General features: G+C 38.5%; 2 protein-coding genes across 2 annotated transcripts; both read left to right on the top strand.

The window, feature by feature from the left end:
* Nucleotides 1-5,483: 5,483 nt before the first annotated feature.
* On the top strand, nt 5,484-13,451 carry LOC134741030 (meiotic recombination protein SPO11). Its single transcript, XM_063673758.1, has 8 exons — nt 5,484-6,416; nt 6,496-6,673; nt 6,774-6,917; nt 8,573-8,766; nt 9,047-9,192; nt 11,408-11,545; nt 12,876-13,047; nt 13,301-13,451. The coding sequence occupies exons 1-8, from the start codon at nt 6,188-6,190 to the stop codon at nt 13,438-13,440; spliced, it is 1,341 nt and encodes a 446-aa protein (XP_063529828.1). The 5' UTR covers nt 5,484-6,187; the 3' UTR covers nt 13,441-13,451.
* A 568-nt stretch (nt 13,452-14,019) lies between these two features.
* Nucleotides 14,020-14,707, top strand: LOC134741022 (uncharacterized). The gene has a single exon (XM_063673751.1). The coding sequence runs from the start codon at nt 14,071-14,073 to the stop codon at nt 14,584-14,586; it is 516 nt and encodes a 171-aa protein (XP_063529821.1). The 5' UTR covers nt 14,020-14,070; the 3' UTR covers nt 14,587-14,707.
* The last annotated feature ends 550 nt before the right edge of the window (nt 14,708-15,257 follow it).

Here is a 15,257-nt window from a genome sequence, read left to right as displayed (position 1 = left end):
AAAAAGATGGGTCGATGACATCATAGCAATTGCAGGAAATACTTGGGAGAACAATGCTACAGACAAAGAGAAATGGAAAAAAATGGAGGAGGCTTTTACCCTCAAGGGATCACACATCATAAAAACATAACAAAAGAAAAGTCAATTTTATAATAGATGTGCGAGAAACAAAGCTTAAATAATAATAATAAATAAAAATATGGTTCATGTTATACTCATGTCCCAGAGCCTAACTAGCGCCACCGGAGAGATTAGGAACTATTATTTAAAGCTTAACGCGGTCACTTTTACAACAATTCTGCCATAAGAGATTGCGATCCTTTCTATACCATCCATAGTCTACGGAATAAAAAAACAGAATTATAGTGTCATTTTGTACGTACGGGCGCGGCGCACACCCTCCCACTTCCTCGACCTCCGAATGCACGGAATTGGCGCGCGGACAGTAGGTTCAAACTTCACTGGCAAATTTTGAACTTTTTTTCTTGTGTATATGTGATATTTTTTATGAGATTTAGACTTCTGATCAAAGAGATATCAGAAAATATCTACTAGATGCTAGGCTAGATGCAAATTAGAGTATTATTGATAAAGCTTGTGAAGTGTCTATTGACTCTAGGGTGTCTTTACTTTGTGTTTGTGGTACCTAAATGTTTTTGTTAGAACAATATGAACTATTAGATAAGACTTTAGACTACTTTAAACAATTGAGTTGATCCAATATATACCTAGTCTAGCGTCAGCTAAGCTAGGCTAGAGTCTAAAATTTTGTATCATGTACTTATAGAATTTCACCCTGTACAATTTAAATATACACAACAAACAAAACATTTGATATACTTGAAATCCGATGCAGGTTTTCTTGGTAAAAAAACCTCATTATTCAAAGTCGGTTAAAATATACCTATGTTATGAACAATTGCGCCAAATCACAAATAACGAAATAAGCCCCGTAATTTTGACGCTAGGTACCGTGAAAAAACACGACGCAAACATCAAACTTAAAAAACTACACTTACAAAAACTGCTAAAATCTTAACCCATCTCGCAGTCGGGTAAAAAAGCTTGTTACCTATTTGCATTTATATTAGTACTTAGTAGATAAAACCGGTAAATACTAAGTATAGTAGGATTTATTTATTCAGGCTGTTTATTTATAAGGCTTGGAATAATCTCGCCTTGTTTGTGCGGCGCTTGCGATCGCACCTGTTGGTCGTGATAGGACTGGTAACATTATCATTATGAACATGGTGATAGCCACTAAAACTGGATATCTAATACAGAAAAATATAATAGGCAAGCCGACGCTCATATTTTTACCTTAAGACTAGCCGGTGAGAATTGAGATTTATGGGTGCCCCGCTACCTGCTAGCCAAGCACAATATTTAGCACCCTGTTGCAATATTTGTTCGAATAGGTGATTGTATGTAATTGTGTGAAACCGCAGTTAAGACTGTACTATCGCTAAAAATATATTTCATTATAAAAAATCTGGCATTTTATTCGGCCTAATCCAAACAAAAACAAATTCTGAAATAAATAAAAGGTCACATAATTTATTAGTGTTTTTTGTTTGAATCAAAACATTTTTAATTGCTTCGGATTATGAGAACTTTTATATTAATTACCCTTTAAATGAGCAGCGCGTTTCGCCGCTTACTTTTGTGCGAAACAAAAAGGGTTGAAAAGGCACTTGAGAGTCATTGTTTTTGCGCTATAAATCTAGTGGATAGTATAATTATGGTGTTTAATGTATGACAGTCGCTTTGTTAGCATGTAAATGTTGCAGGGATTGCATGAGAGGGGTGGGAACGGGCTGAGAGCGACAATATTGGGCCGCGATGGGGCGCCACTTCAATGCCGTGCTTGGAACTAAAGTGTTAATAACTAGGGATACATCGTGGGTTAGGGTAAACTATCATAATCTATATTGGTAGTGTTATTAAAATTATTTCAAATATTCTATATTGTACAATGTCAGTAACATAAGGAACATACTTAATTATCAAAAAATTAGCAACGCTTTTAAAAGTGCAACATACTTACGCAATGAACTCGTAATCCGTAAGTATTTATCAGATATCGGGTTGAGACATTCAATTATGCATCATATTAGTCATAAAAAACTCAGGCATTACATTAGTAATCGAGTTGCGTCTCTTACAATCGGTCTCAATATAAAAACTCAAAACCCGATCATATCCCATTAAGGAAACCGAATAATGAACCAACGAGTGGCCCGTAGCTCGCTCTTCAGTCGTCATACAATCATACTTAGATCCTAACTTGGTTTGTTCACATTGTTCCACACACAAAGCCTTGAGTAGCCTCTCCTTGTGAGAAAACTGTTGCAATTTCGCCACTCGTGTGGGAATGTGGGTTCATTTTAATAACTATTTAAGTGCTTAAAGGAATAGCATTATGAGAACGTTTATGGATTGATATGGATATTGTTTGGAATTCTGATAATTGTTTGTTAATTGGTGGTTGTTATGACATTAAATTGGAACGTTCATGTTCTAAATAAATAGGTTCTTACAAATATCTGAAGTATTAAAGAGAAATCTAAAATTGAAATTTCAAATGTTTATAGGCACCGATTGTGTGCTAGTTAGTGCTAAGAAATAAATATTAACTTATTTATTGCGTTTTGATTGAAAGCTGCAACTTGTATTTGAACAGCGTACCAATTGCACGCAATTTCCATAGTATAGGTATGCAGCTGAGATGCAGTTCGTCCGTGGGGCTTATTATTCTTATTACTTTTAAAGCTACTAATACCTATACATATTATACATACCTATACTGGCTTTCAGTACAGCCAATATCGATAACATCGTAGATGTTAACAGCTGATACAATAAAGTAGCTCCTAATCATTGAATTTTAATACAAAAATCCGAATTCAATAACAAAGTAAGTATTATAATAACTTTTGAGCAGTCAATTAGGCAGAACGTATCGTCCATCGAGATAGCGCGATGGTGGTCCATTGTAGACCGGCACCCCGTGGATTGCCGGGCTTGCGTGCTGCCGCGCCAAGCATATTTGCAGTATTAACTATATTTGAACTCACATTCGACTCTATACCTTATTTTCATTGGCGCAGGTTATACAATAAAATAATTTCTCTAATAGTTACTGTATAAATTGGTAGCGCGCGGTGCAGCTACTGTGTTATTTCCTATTTTCATAACTGTTGCGTTTAATGCGGTCCACTGACCACTGGAGAGCCTGAACTTTGTGGGAAGTTGTTGTAGCCAAAAATGCTCCTTTATAATGAAACGGGATGAGGGGAAACATTTTGGCAGCATATATAATGTAGCTTACAGCTGATGGTTGAATTTTAAGTTATGGTTAAAAAGGTACCCACTGCTCTTAAAGAACTATTTTTCGGGTGTGGTTTTTAATTTTCATCCAGTGCCTGATATAATTCTTGGCTATAATTCACATCGTTTGCTAAAAATTAACATACATTCGGCGTATTGCATCATTAAGCATTGTCTTTTTGTGCCAAAATTTACATACATTCTTCGCGGATCACACTTTTGGAAACACCCTACTTTGATTTCAAATTTGGACGATTTAGTTTTGGAAACGCTCACATCCATTTTTAACATATCTTTTGGTGAAAGAACATGGTCCCAGGCTAGCCTACCCATTAGGTTAGGCGGCCTGGGCATCCGCAAAATTTCTAGCGTGGCGCTACCCGCATTCTTGGCTTCGGTACACGGCGCTCAAAGCCTCATTGGGAAAATTTTAGCCCCATCCGTTGGGGTCCTGGAGGCTGCGCACTCTACTGAAGCCAAGAATGTATGGTCTGTAACATGCCCCAACACGGACCCGCCTGCCAACCCGTGTTCACAGAGACAGTGGGATGAGCCGCTGTGTCGTCTAACAAAGACGGCGCTCTTAAACACGGCATTAAACGCAACAGATCGGGCTCGTCTCATTGCCACCGCGGAATGGGAGTCGGGTCTATGGTTGCAGGCACTCCCCTCCACAATCATAGGCACTTTGCTGGACAATACCACCTTCCGTCTAGCCATATCTTTAAGAATAGGGGCACCAACCAATGTACCTCACCGTTGCCAATGTGGAGTCACGGTGGATGGTCTCGGTCACCATGGCCTCTCATGCAGTCGAAGTGCTGGGAGAATCCCTCGGCATGCCAGCATCAACGATGTCATCCGAAGGGCCCTTGTTAGTGCCAAGGTGCCGGCAGTCCTCGAGCCCAATGGTCTGACCAGGGACGACGGCAAGAGGCCCGACGGAATGACTTTGGTGCCTTGGAGTATGGGTCGGCCCCTTGTCTGGGATGCTATTTGTGTAGACACCCTGGCGCCGTCCCACATTCCGGGCACCAAAGTTGATGCTGGTGCGGCTGCATCTTCAGCCGAAAACCTCAAACGTCGCAAGTATGCTGCCCTTGGCAGTAGCTACTTGTTTGCGGCGTTTGGGGTTGAAACCCTGGGGCCGTGGGGGCCAAGTGCGCGCCGACTCCACAAGGAGATATCGGCGCGTCTTATTGAGGCTTCCGGTGACCAGAGGGCTGGTCACTATTTCGCGCAGCGCATCAGCATAGCTATACAGCGCGGAAATGCGGCCAGCCTTTTGGGCACCCTACCACACGACCGAGACCTAGGTCAGATTTTTTATTTGTAAGTTTTTTAGTTTAGGTCATTATGTTTTTAGCTCACTTTATTGTTTTAATAGAAAATAAATCATTCTTGGCTTCCTCCTTATTAGGTTACCGTGCTCAATAACCCTAAGCTGTTATTTATTTTACAAACCAGGTGTCAAATCAGGTGCTGTATCGTCATCAAATTGCCCTCAACTCCTAAAAAGCTGACGTAATTTTAAATTTATTTTTACTTGTAAAAAAGTCGTTAAAAACTTTATGCGACAAGCAAACCGTTAATCATAATAAGAGAACGGCAGTCTTATCACGTCGATATCGGTGCAAAGATCGTGACAAAAAATAATGGCGCAGAGCATTCCCGCGGCGACCTCCCAAGTCCCAGCAGCAAGTTCACACTAAAGTCAAAGAGTTTCGATCGAGTCGATAGATAAGTGCGTTCTCACCTCCCCGCGGCCGCGGACTCGAAAGGGTTCGAATAATTGCGACAATCAATTTGAGGAGCCATCGAGCAATTTGTATGGTATTTGTGCGGGCTGTCACCCGCTGATGCTATCGAGCGCCTCGGGGCGCCGTCGGTAGTGAAATCCTTTCGATTGTTACTTTCTCACACCTTACGCTTTCATTTGTAATTATTTGCAACTATTTTCTGATTATAATATATGTTTAATTAGGAAGCTGCATCTAATAAATCTATCATCCTAAAGGCGTCATTCCTAAAATACATAATTTTTTCTTTATTAAAAACTTAAATATAGAGCTATTCGAGAACTTCCCAGTAGTCCCGGGAAATACTTAGTATTCCTATTATGTGGGTTTAGATAAACGAGTGCATACTCGTGCATATATGTGTTTACCACCTTCAACCCTAAAAACATTTAAAATGCTTTCCAAATCCGTCTAACACTTAGCACTGCGGTTTACCAAGAATTCCGGCGCTGCCATAATTTATCTCAGCGTCCATAATAAGACGTAAACATCACCTCCTTGCAATATGTCACACACAACAAAGGCTGTGGTAACGGTGCGCATCATTTGTCTGCTGGAGCTCTATTATTTATGATCTGCCGAAGAAGCAGGACAAAAACGGGGCTGATGTTAAATATTTGCTTGAGACAAGAGGGGGCGATAATTCGAGGCTATTATGACGTCATTTCACGCCCTTTGTGAGGTCGTCACGCCGTGTCATCTGCTCCTCGAGACGCCTGCTTGCACTATCTCTCGATTAAATCTATTGTGTCATTTTTTCAGTGGAAGCAAGTCGGATGCGCCACCGACGATGATTTCGCTCCGTTCGCCTGTTGGCCCGGCTTCGCAGTAAAGCACTCGTGGAGCGAGCCTATTGTCTCGTGGCCCTTTTACGAGCTCGGTTTTGTGACGCTGTTATTGTTTGCGGTTGATAAACATCTCGCCTCTAGGTAGGTAGGGATCATCGTCACTTTTACCGGTAGTTTGTTTTAATAGACTCTATATTGGATTTGTTTGTCAATTATTTGCTTTGAAGACCCTTAAATGAGAATAAAAACATCTCGTGTTTTTTTAGCATAATGGAGCTCATGAATAAGGATTTGTTGATGCAGACGAAAGATTTATTGTTGGGTCCGGTAACAATATTTAGACAAGATCCGAAACTAGTTGCAGCTATAGATAAATTGTTTAGCAGTAAACATTTATCTGCAATTAATCAGAAAGATGGTGGATTGCTGTTACCTGAAAAGAAACATAAATTTAGCGAGGTGCAACAATTGTTGTCTCAGTCAACGAATGACATAGTTCGTAAGTATACCTAGCCAGTGTTTTTTTAATGAAACTCTCTTCAAAAGGATATTTTTTAATATTTACTGTTATTACTTAGGTGTTGAAAAGCCAATAATTATAATGGTTGATGAAACTAATCGAACTAAAAAAGCAATTATAAAGAAAGTAGAGGACATTCTAGGAGAGATCAATAAAACAGCTGAGAGTAGAGAAACTCCTAAGCTTGTCATCAGAAACCAACGGTTGTGGGGAAATTGCATTTATGAACTTGATCGGTAGCTATGATTTTATTAAATACCTAAGTTGAACTGATATTTTTAACCTAAAATAACCTGATACCTATTTAGTGTTTAAGCTGCTTTTTCGTTATAACAGCGTTACTTTGAAAAATTTTGCTGAAGCCAAAAAGACGACGCTGCTCTATTCAAGCACCGAAGATAAAAACAGATTTAATAGAATAGTGTTTGTGCTTACGAAGGTTCACGAATTACTTTCCAAAAATCTTATAGTAACTAGAAGGTTAGTACCTAATATACATACGTTCACAATTCACCAATATTTTATAATAAATTTCTTTTTCCAAGCATTCGTTTAATACGTGGTAAAGAATTAAAATATACAGACTGTATATACACTGCAACTTGAATTATATGGACACGGTCTATCCGTTTTGGTATTTAAGGGGAGTCGGGGTCAAATTTCGCTCTTCAGACATTTTATAGTTCTCCATCGTGTTTCTGTTTTTTTTTTGAATCACATTACCTTAGTCCTTAGCAAAGTTAATATTTATGATAAATCGCAAATAAATAAAAAAACCGGCCAAGTGCGAGTCGGACTCGCACACCGAGGGTTCCGTACATTACACAATTTAAACAATGTATTTTTTATGTGAAACGTGAGTGAAAGGTAAATTGCGGTTTACGATTTATGACGTATTAAAAAAAAACTACTTACTAGATCTCGTTCAAACCAATTTTCGGTGGAAGTTTGCATGGTAATTAACATCATATTTTTTAGTTTTATCATTCTCTTATTATAGAAGTTACAGGGGACACACACACACACACACACACACATTTTACCACTTTGGAAGTCTCTCGCGCAAACCATTCAGTTTAGAAAAAAATGATATTAGAAACCTAAATATTATTTTTAAAGACCTATCCATAGATACCCCACACGTATGCGTTTGATGAAAAAAAAAATTGAGTCAGTTCTAAGTATGGGGAACCTCCAAAATTTATAGTTTTTTTTTCTAATTTTGTGTGAAAATTAAGATTTCAAATGAGTGAGATGCGGTTCACAAAATACATCTACTTACCAAGTTTCAACAAGTTCCGTTTTTTGCCATTTTGCTACGGAACCCTAAAAACGTACTACCTACCTCATTTCAGTTTTTTAAGGGTTTCACACAAAACTAAATACCTATAATCCAAACAGAGATGTACCTACCTCTTCCATTTCACCATTTTCATTGTAGTAGATGACGATGTAAACCACGAGTGTCTATACTTTTTGACCAAAGGGCCACAAATGCAATGTGGGTAGGCACCTTTGTTTTAGGAACGAAAGGGCCATTTTAAGCTGTTGCTGTTGCGTTGCCTGCCAAAAGATGACAACAACAAACGCCAAACGATAACAAAAAAACCGGCCAAGTGCGAGTTCCGACTCGTAAAATTACGGAGCCCTCGGTGCGTGAGCGGACTCACGCACCGAGGGCTCCGTACTTTTTAGTATTTGTTGTTAACTTGTTATAGCGGCAACTGAAATACATCATCTGTGAAAATTTCAAGTTCATGAGATACAGCCTGGTGACAGACAGACAGACGGACAGACGGACAGCGGAGTCTTAGTAATACGGTCCCGTTTTTACCCTTTGGGTACGGAACCCTAGAAATGTATCGGGATGACAGATATGTCACGTGTAGTCCCGTGACATTTCGTTCCCATACATACGACTAGTCGTCTAGCCAATATTACAGTCGCGACTGTCATATTGGCTAGGCCCTCAGGCCTTCATCTCTCCCGCTTTCTTGACGCAGGGGATTGGTACAGCTCACGGGCCGGACCTGTCCCGCAGGTTGTAATTTCAAGACCCTTGTGTTAAATCATCGATTTATTAGTTTTTAGTTCGTTTTGGATACTTCGATTGTTAATTCTTTTTATTCGCACAGGGAACTATTTTACCAAAATGTATGTAGACTGCGTAACCAAGCCAACCTGGACGTGGCAGTCCGAGACGTGTGCTGCCTGTTGGAGTGTCCGCCGTGGTATCTGGGCATTGTGGCTACTTCCAAAGGACTCATCGCCGGGCCTCTGACGATACATACCAGGGATGGAAGTGTGGTCGAATGTATGGGTTCTAATGGTAATTGATCAGTTTAATTTAATATTATATACATTTAATACCACGACGGTGGCAAACAAGCATTGGGCAGGCATCCTGATGGTAAGCGGTCACCGTAGCCTATGGACGCCTGCAATTCCAGGGGTGTTACATGAGCGTTGCCTTGCGTTGTTCACGCCTATGTGTGTAATGTAAATAAAACTTCTTAGGAAAAATAACATTACATCAAATCGAATCTATCTACTAAACATTTTTAAAAAGGAATATTTACCTATTTTTCAAAAATTCATGACATTTCTAGGAACCCTAATTATGCAAGATATCATTGGAATAAAGAAATTTACATCATCTGCGAAATACATACTGGTGGTAGAGAAGGATGCAGTGTTTCAGAAGTTGTTAGATGAAGGTGCCTTAGTTAGATTGGGGCCTGTTATTATCATGACAGTGAGTTTGGAATTTTAAACCTACACTAAATACCCTACATTCTAGGCAGGACGCGCCGGATGTACAGACAACATCAATAGTAGCGGAAGGAAAAACCCCGGATACATTATTCAAATAGGGTTACCTATTTCAACTTCGAAATATGTTTGCCCGATGTTTCATTTGCCGAATTTTCATTTGACCGAACGCGTTCTTTCTGCAAACCGTTGAATTTTTAAAAGGTTTACCAATCTAACTTAACCTAACCAATGGCTTCTACAGGATACCTTTTTTAAAAGTTTGAAAAATTTTACGGTTTCTGAAACATGCGTTCGGTCAAATGAAGATTCGGCAAATAAAACATCAGGCAAACCGGCATTCGAAGTTGAGATATGTTACCTCCAAATAGAGATAAATCTCTATACTTAGTTCGTGTTCAAAAGTATCTTGTAAAGGTGGAACTCCACCAGTGTGCATTTTTGTATTGAATAATAATATGCTTGTGCCGCACAGTGCCGCACACTGCTGGAATCCTGCCTTTACAGTCTAATTGTTCTATATAGAGAGATTATTTTCAAAAGCTGTTTGCGAATGGTAGATACTTTTTCCGCGTAGTCTGTTCCTCTACTTTTGATGCTGACTGTAGGTACTTTGTGTACAACTGTACACAAAGTAACTAACTAGTTGCAAAGAAAATAGAGAGTAATTTATAACGGCCATAACCACTCGAAAGTAGTTTAGATTGGTAATCTCAATCTTTTCAGGAAATAAATAAAAAAGGCAAATTATTTTCAAACCTAAATTTGTGTATGACCCAAACACGAATCAAACCAGAAATCTGCTCATTCATTAGTTTCAATTCAAACATATCCACTAGAAATAGACTACTAAAATAATTTGACATACAGTTATCAGCAGAAGTTGCTAAGCGGGCGAGATGTTCAAAATTATCTTGACACGCCCTTATTCTCTTAACAATAAAGTCGCGTCAATATCATTTTGAACACCTGGCCCGCTTAGCAACTTATGCTGCTGACTGTACCTAAAATGTTTATAGGTCAATAATATAAGTCATACTTGTTATGGCCATTTTTTGCCCGGATGCTGCACTTCATGATAAAAGCAAGCCGCTTTGCACAGTGCTAGAAGGGACCAAACTGAGTGATTTGACCTGCAGCAGCGCAAGTTTCACCCCTTAGGAACAGAGATGGCGCCACTTCTTTAAAAAATATTTCAAAAAATTCTACAAGCTAAACCAATGAACCCATATGTTTAATATCTCAAATGAAGCTCATTATATACATTACTTAAAAAAAAATACTCAAAAAATATATATACTTATGACAAAAAAGGGCATCTTAAGTTTTTTTTTTACTCGATTGATAGTTTTTACTTGATTTCTCAAAAAAAATGTATGGAACATGAATATTTTATTACATGTATATATTACTGAATAAATAACAAGTATTATACAAAAAACCCGACACCGATAAATCTCATACTTCACGAAATATGAAAGTTTGAATGTGAGTGTAAATTTCTTATTAATGTATATAATGAGCTTTTATTTGGGATATTAAACATTGAAATCGGTCAAATAGTAGTAGTAGTAAATCACTTTATTGTACAAAACAAAAATTGATAACATGAAATTCATATAAATATAGGTAGTTTAGCTTGTAGAATTTTTTGAAATATATTTTGAAGAAATTTACACTCACATTCAAACTTCCATATTTCGTGAAGTATGAGAGGTATCGGTGTCGGTTTTTTTTATAATACTTGTTATTTATTCAGTAATATATAAATGCATTAAACTATTCATGTTCCATAAATTTTTTGAGAAATCAAGTAAAAACTATCAATCGAGTAAAAAATAAAAATTAAAGATGCCTTTTTTGTCAAACTTATTCAGTATAAATTTTTTGAGTATTTTTTTGAAAGTAATGTATATAATGAGCTTTCATTTGAGATATTAAACATTTAAATCGGTTCATTGGTTTAGCTTGTAGAATTTTTTGAAATATTTTTTAAAGAAGTGGAGCCATCTCTGTTCCTAAGGGGTGAAACTGCCGCTGCTGCGGGTCAAATCGCTCAGTTTGGTCCCTACTATCACTGCGCAAAGCGGCTTGCTTTTATCATGAAGTGCAGCATTTTGTTCATAACAAGTATGACTATATCACAGAATAAGTCACTATATGTCATTATTTGCCGCTTTAAAACTTCCTTCCTACAGGGCAAAGGTTACCCGGACGTCTGCACTCGGCAGCTCCTGTGCCGCTTATGTTCAGAGCTGAGACTGCCGGCCTTGGCTCTGGTGGACGCAGACCCTCACGGCTTCGAGATTTTCCTTACCTATAAATACGGTTCCCTGGTAAATATTTGTCCAACAAAAATGTAGCCTTACCGCAACCGCTTAGCTTATGTAGCGTTCAAACTCCTAAAATATAATATGACCATGGAAATAGATACACGCATTTACTTGCCTGTGCGTAGCCCTTCGAGATCTCCCCATCCCACAAATACAACAGCTCTGGTTAAATTTAAGTATTATATACCACTCTTTATTTTCCACCATAATTACCTACTACATTACCCATTGATTGATTGAGTCTCCACTGCTGCTGATGAAGTCAATCGTTGGAAGAAGGCAAATAAAAGTAAGTATATAGCTTACCCTAAGTTTATTCTTCAGATAATAGTTCTAATTGCCACAATAACTAATGGTCACGGTCTTCAATTGCTAAGCCATGTAAAGTTTTATTTATTATTATTTTTTTACAGGCTTTTAATACTTAGGCCCATCCCACTAACCCGTGGTTAACCGGTTAAACTGTTAACCCAGTGTCAAATTGTACTGGTAACCATGGTAACTCCAGGTTTAACCGGTTAATCCCGGTATAGTGGAATGTTGCAAGTGGGACTTACGCTATTAAATGCCCACTGTCCCTAAATAAATACATGAATTAAAATAAAAAAAATGCCCAATGTAAAATAAGGTCCCCTAAATGGTTTAACAATAGGGGATATTACTGCAATGATCTGCCACCAGAGTGCAGCACTAGCCTTTTTAGTAAACCATATATAGAGTAACGTATACATACTGTACCTTTAACTGGTTTTGACAAGTTTTCAGAGAAATTAAAATTTGACATCAGAGAAATTAAAATGTGACATTGATGCATCAAGGCGGTTTGTTCACAGAGGACCTACCGGGAAACGCGAATCCGAAATTTCGCTATCTGTCTCTTTATCGCTCGAATATGCAAGAGTGATGTTAGATAACGAAATTTCGATATTTTTGTTTCGCGATAGACCCTCAGATTGTGTTACTGGCACCACCTACGCAGAGTTTCGCGTAATATATCTTAGTTATATCGGAGCATCGTTTATAATGGCGTAAGCGCCATTGACAATAAGGTCCCTTTTTATAGGAAATACCACATTTTATTCTGTTTTTAGTATTTGTTGTTATATATAGCGTATAGCGTATTGTATAGCGTAGCGTATAAATTTTCACAGATGATGTATTTCTGTTGTCGCTATAACAACAAATACTAAAAACAGAATAATATAAATATTTAAATGGGGCTCCCATACAACAAACGTGGTTTTTTGCTGTTTTTTCCGTAATGGTACGGAACCCTTCGTGCGCGAGTCCGACTCGCACTTGGCCGGTTTTTTTATTGTTGTTTCTGCTTCAGGCTCAATCTCATCTGTCGTCTTCTCTGGCCTGCAGTTCGCTTTCGCTGCTCGGGGCTCGCCATCAGGATGTCATGACTCTGGCCTCGAAGGAAGCCCGGCTTGACCTTTCCGAACTTGACAAACGCAAATTAGCGTCGTTGTTGAAAAGACCTTACTTGGATACTCCTTCTGGTATTAAAATAATTTTAAATATGATTTACATTCATAGTTTAGTGTAAATATGTTTTAATTTTAGCTTAATACGTTATTAGGCTTCAATGCGCTGTGATAGTATCTCGCGCGCGAAACAGACGGATCCCTGTCTAATTAATACAGTTTATAATAAAAAGAAGGGTAGTCTATCTCGCACACGAGGTACTGTCACGGTGCACACGTGGTAAAGCCTGCTGTTATGTACTTGTTATTATGTTAGACCTATTTTCAGGGTCTCTAATAAAAAACGAGCTAAACACAATGCTATCAAGTGGTGTAAAAGCAGAAATAGAAGCCCTGGCACCCACATCTGCTGCACTTTGTGATGCATATTTACCATCGAAGATAATTCAAGCTGATTACTTAGGATAGTTAGGAAAAACAATGTATAATACAAAATACAAAATGTGTATGTGTGTGTGTGTGTGTTTTTTTAAATAAAAAAATACAAACTAATCAGCTAAAGTATTAAGCCGTAGTGCCATCTAGTAACCACTAAAAGGAACCCTCATTTTATGACCATCGGAGACAAGTTGGACTCTTTGCTCTAGCGATAATGTTTAATTTCAAATACACCCTATTTATTTGACTGAACTTGTAATAAAACTGACATGTGCACAGCAAAAAATGCATAGATAAAATAATAGATGGTGCTACCTTGCAAACCATAAAAAGCGCCATCTGGTAATAATAGCTGTAACTTATTGTTAGGTTAGGATGCGTGGGGTAGGTCCACATCCCTTTGCGAAGCGATATAGTTTGTCGCCGTAAGAGGTCGCTACTCAGCTTTATTGTAAACGTTTTTTTAAAAGATGACCATCATCTTGGTAGGCCATGGATGTGTTTTTGTAAATTTAAGTTTTGACATCTGCCAGAAGTGCAGTACTTTGACAGCGCATTAGGTACACAATGTAAGAAGCTCATGTTTTTACATTAATTTTCAGTCCTATTTCTAAAATGAGATGTGAAGTGATTAAAATTTCTAGTATATAAAGAAGGAATATGGAAAACAATGACGAACCACCTACCGATAAAAAATCGGCTTCTAGAGCCAAATCCAGTGGCGCTCCATCCAGACGAAATGCGCGAAGAATGTTAAACGTCAATGAAGCTGTGAAATCTTTAGACTTGGCTCTGTGTAGTTTCAAAAAACGAACGGCTGTTCCCAATTGCGGTCCGAATAACTCTCAATCAGGACCTCTCAGGCACTCCGTGACCGCAGTAGACATGGATGCCTTAGACTTCCCGTGCAGCACGCCGGGGATGGATAACGCCTCTCTCATGTCTATGAACTTCTCGCACTATGAATTAATGCGCAATTTGTCCCGTTCCAACAATTCTGAAGGCGCCTTCAGCGATACCACTAACAAGTTAGCGAATCCTATGGATTTGAAAATGAAACGTGAGCACTTGGAGCGTTACTTCCGCAGCGCCGAAATGTGGAGCCACGCGCGTGACGCGCGCCCTAGCTACGAGTCCAGCAGCGGCAGCGTCAGTTTTGATATACCAGAGAAATAGCAACCATGCGATTATATCTTTAAATGTGACGTGTGTAATGAAATGAAACTTCCCAATGAACGATTATGTAAATTTCAAAATTGTATTTAATTAAAGAAACTTTACAATAATAACAGAATAATCTCAGAATTTACAAATGAAACGTACCGATCTATACAACACTGTAACTCTTAAACGTGACGATAAGATTTAACACTGATTAACAACAACGTAGATTTTAGATGTTTTACCTAGGGTTTACACCATCAAAGGCGCGATATTGAATACAATAATTATAGCGGAGTGTACGACTATGAGTTTTGCTTTCATTCGTCTAGCCTAGTTTTATTTCATACAATATAATCATCTAAGTCAGGGCTCGGCAACAGGCGGCCCGCGGGCCGCATGTGGCCCGCGCGAACGTCTCACTTGCGGCCCGTGAGCCTCCCTGGCTATTTTGTATGTAATTTTGACAAACGACAATACCTGATAAAGTCATAAATATTAGCAAAGTGCGGCCCGCGTCAATTTCGTTAACTGCTATGTGGTCCTTGGCTGCTAAAAGGTTGCCGACCCCTGATCTAAGTAATATAAATAAGTATTTTTAGCCTCAAAGGCATCAAGAGCTCTTGTTTCTTTTAATAATTCACAACAATATAATCCAGACCTATTGCTAAAAAGCGTTATCGCTT

The sequence above is a fragment of the Cydia strobilella genome, chromosome 4 (genome assembly GCF_947568885.1).
Source record: "Cydia strobilella chromosome 4, ilCydStro3.1, whole genome shotgun sequence".
Taxonomy (NCBI): Eukaryota; Metazoa; Arthropoda; class Insecta; order Lepidoptera; family Tortricidae; genus Cydia; species Cydia strobilella.
This window is presented reverse-complemented; position numbering and strand designations above follow the sequence as displayed.

Bases quoted from the DNA above. Each gene is read 5' to 3' on its own strand.
- LOC134741030 (XM_063673758.1), top strand. From the start codon at position 6,188: ATGGAGCTCATGAATAAGGATTTGTTGATGCAGACGAAAGATTTATTG. The intron at 6,674-6,773 runs GTAGCTATGATT...TCGTTATAACAG, and splicing joins TGCATTTATGAACTTGATCG to CGTTACTTTGAAAAATTTTG. The intron at 6,918-8,572 runs GTTAGTACCTAA...TTATTCGCACAG, and splicing joins AATCTTATAGTAACTAGAAG to GGAACTATTTTACCAAAATG.
- LOC134741022 (XM_063673751.1), top strand. From the start codon at position 14,071: ATGGAAAACAATGACGAACCACCTACCGATAAAAAATCGGCTTCTAGA.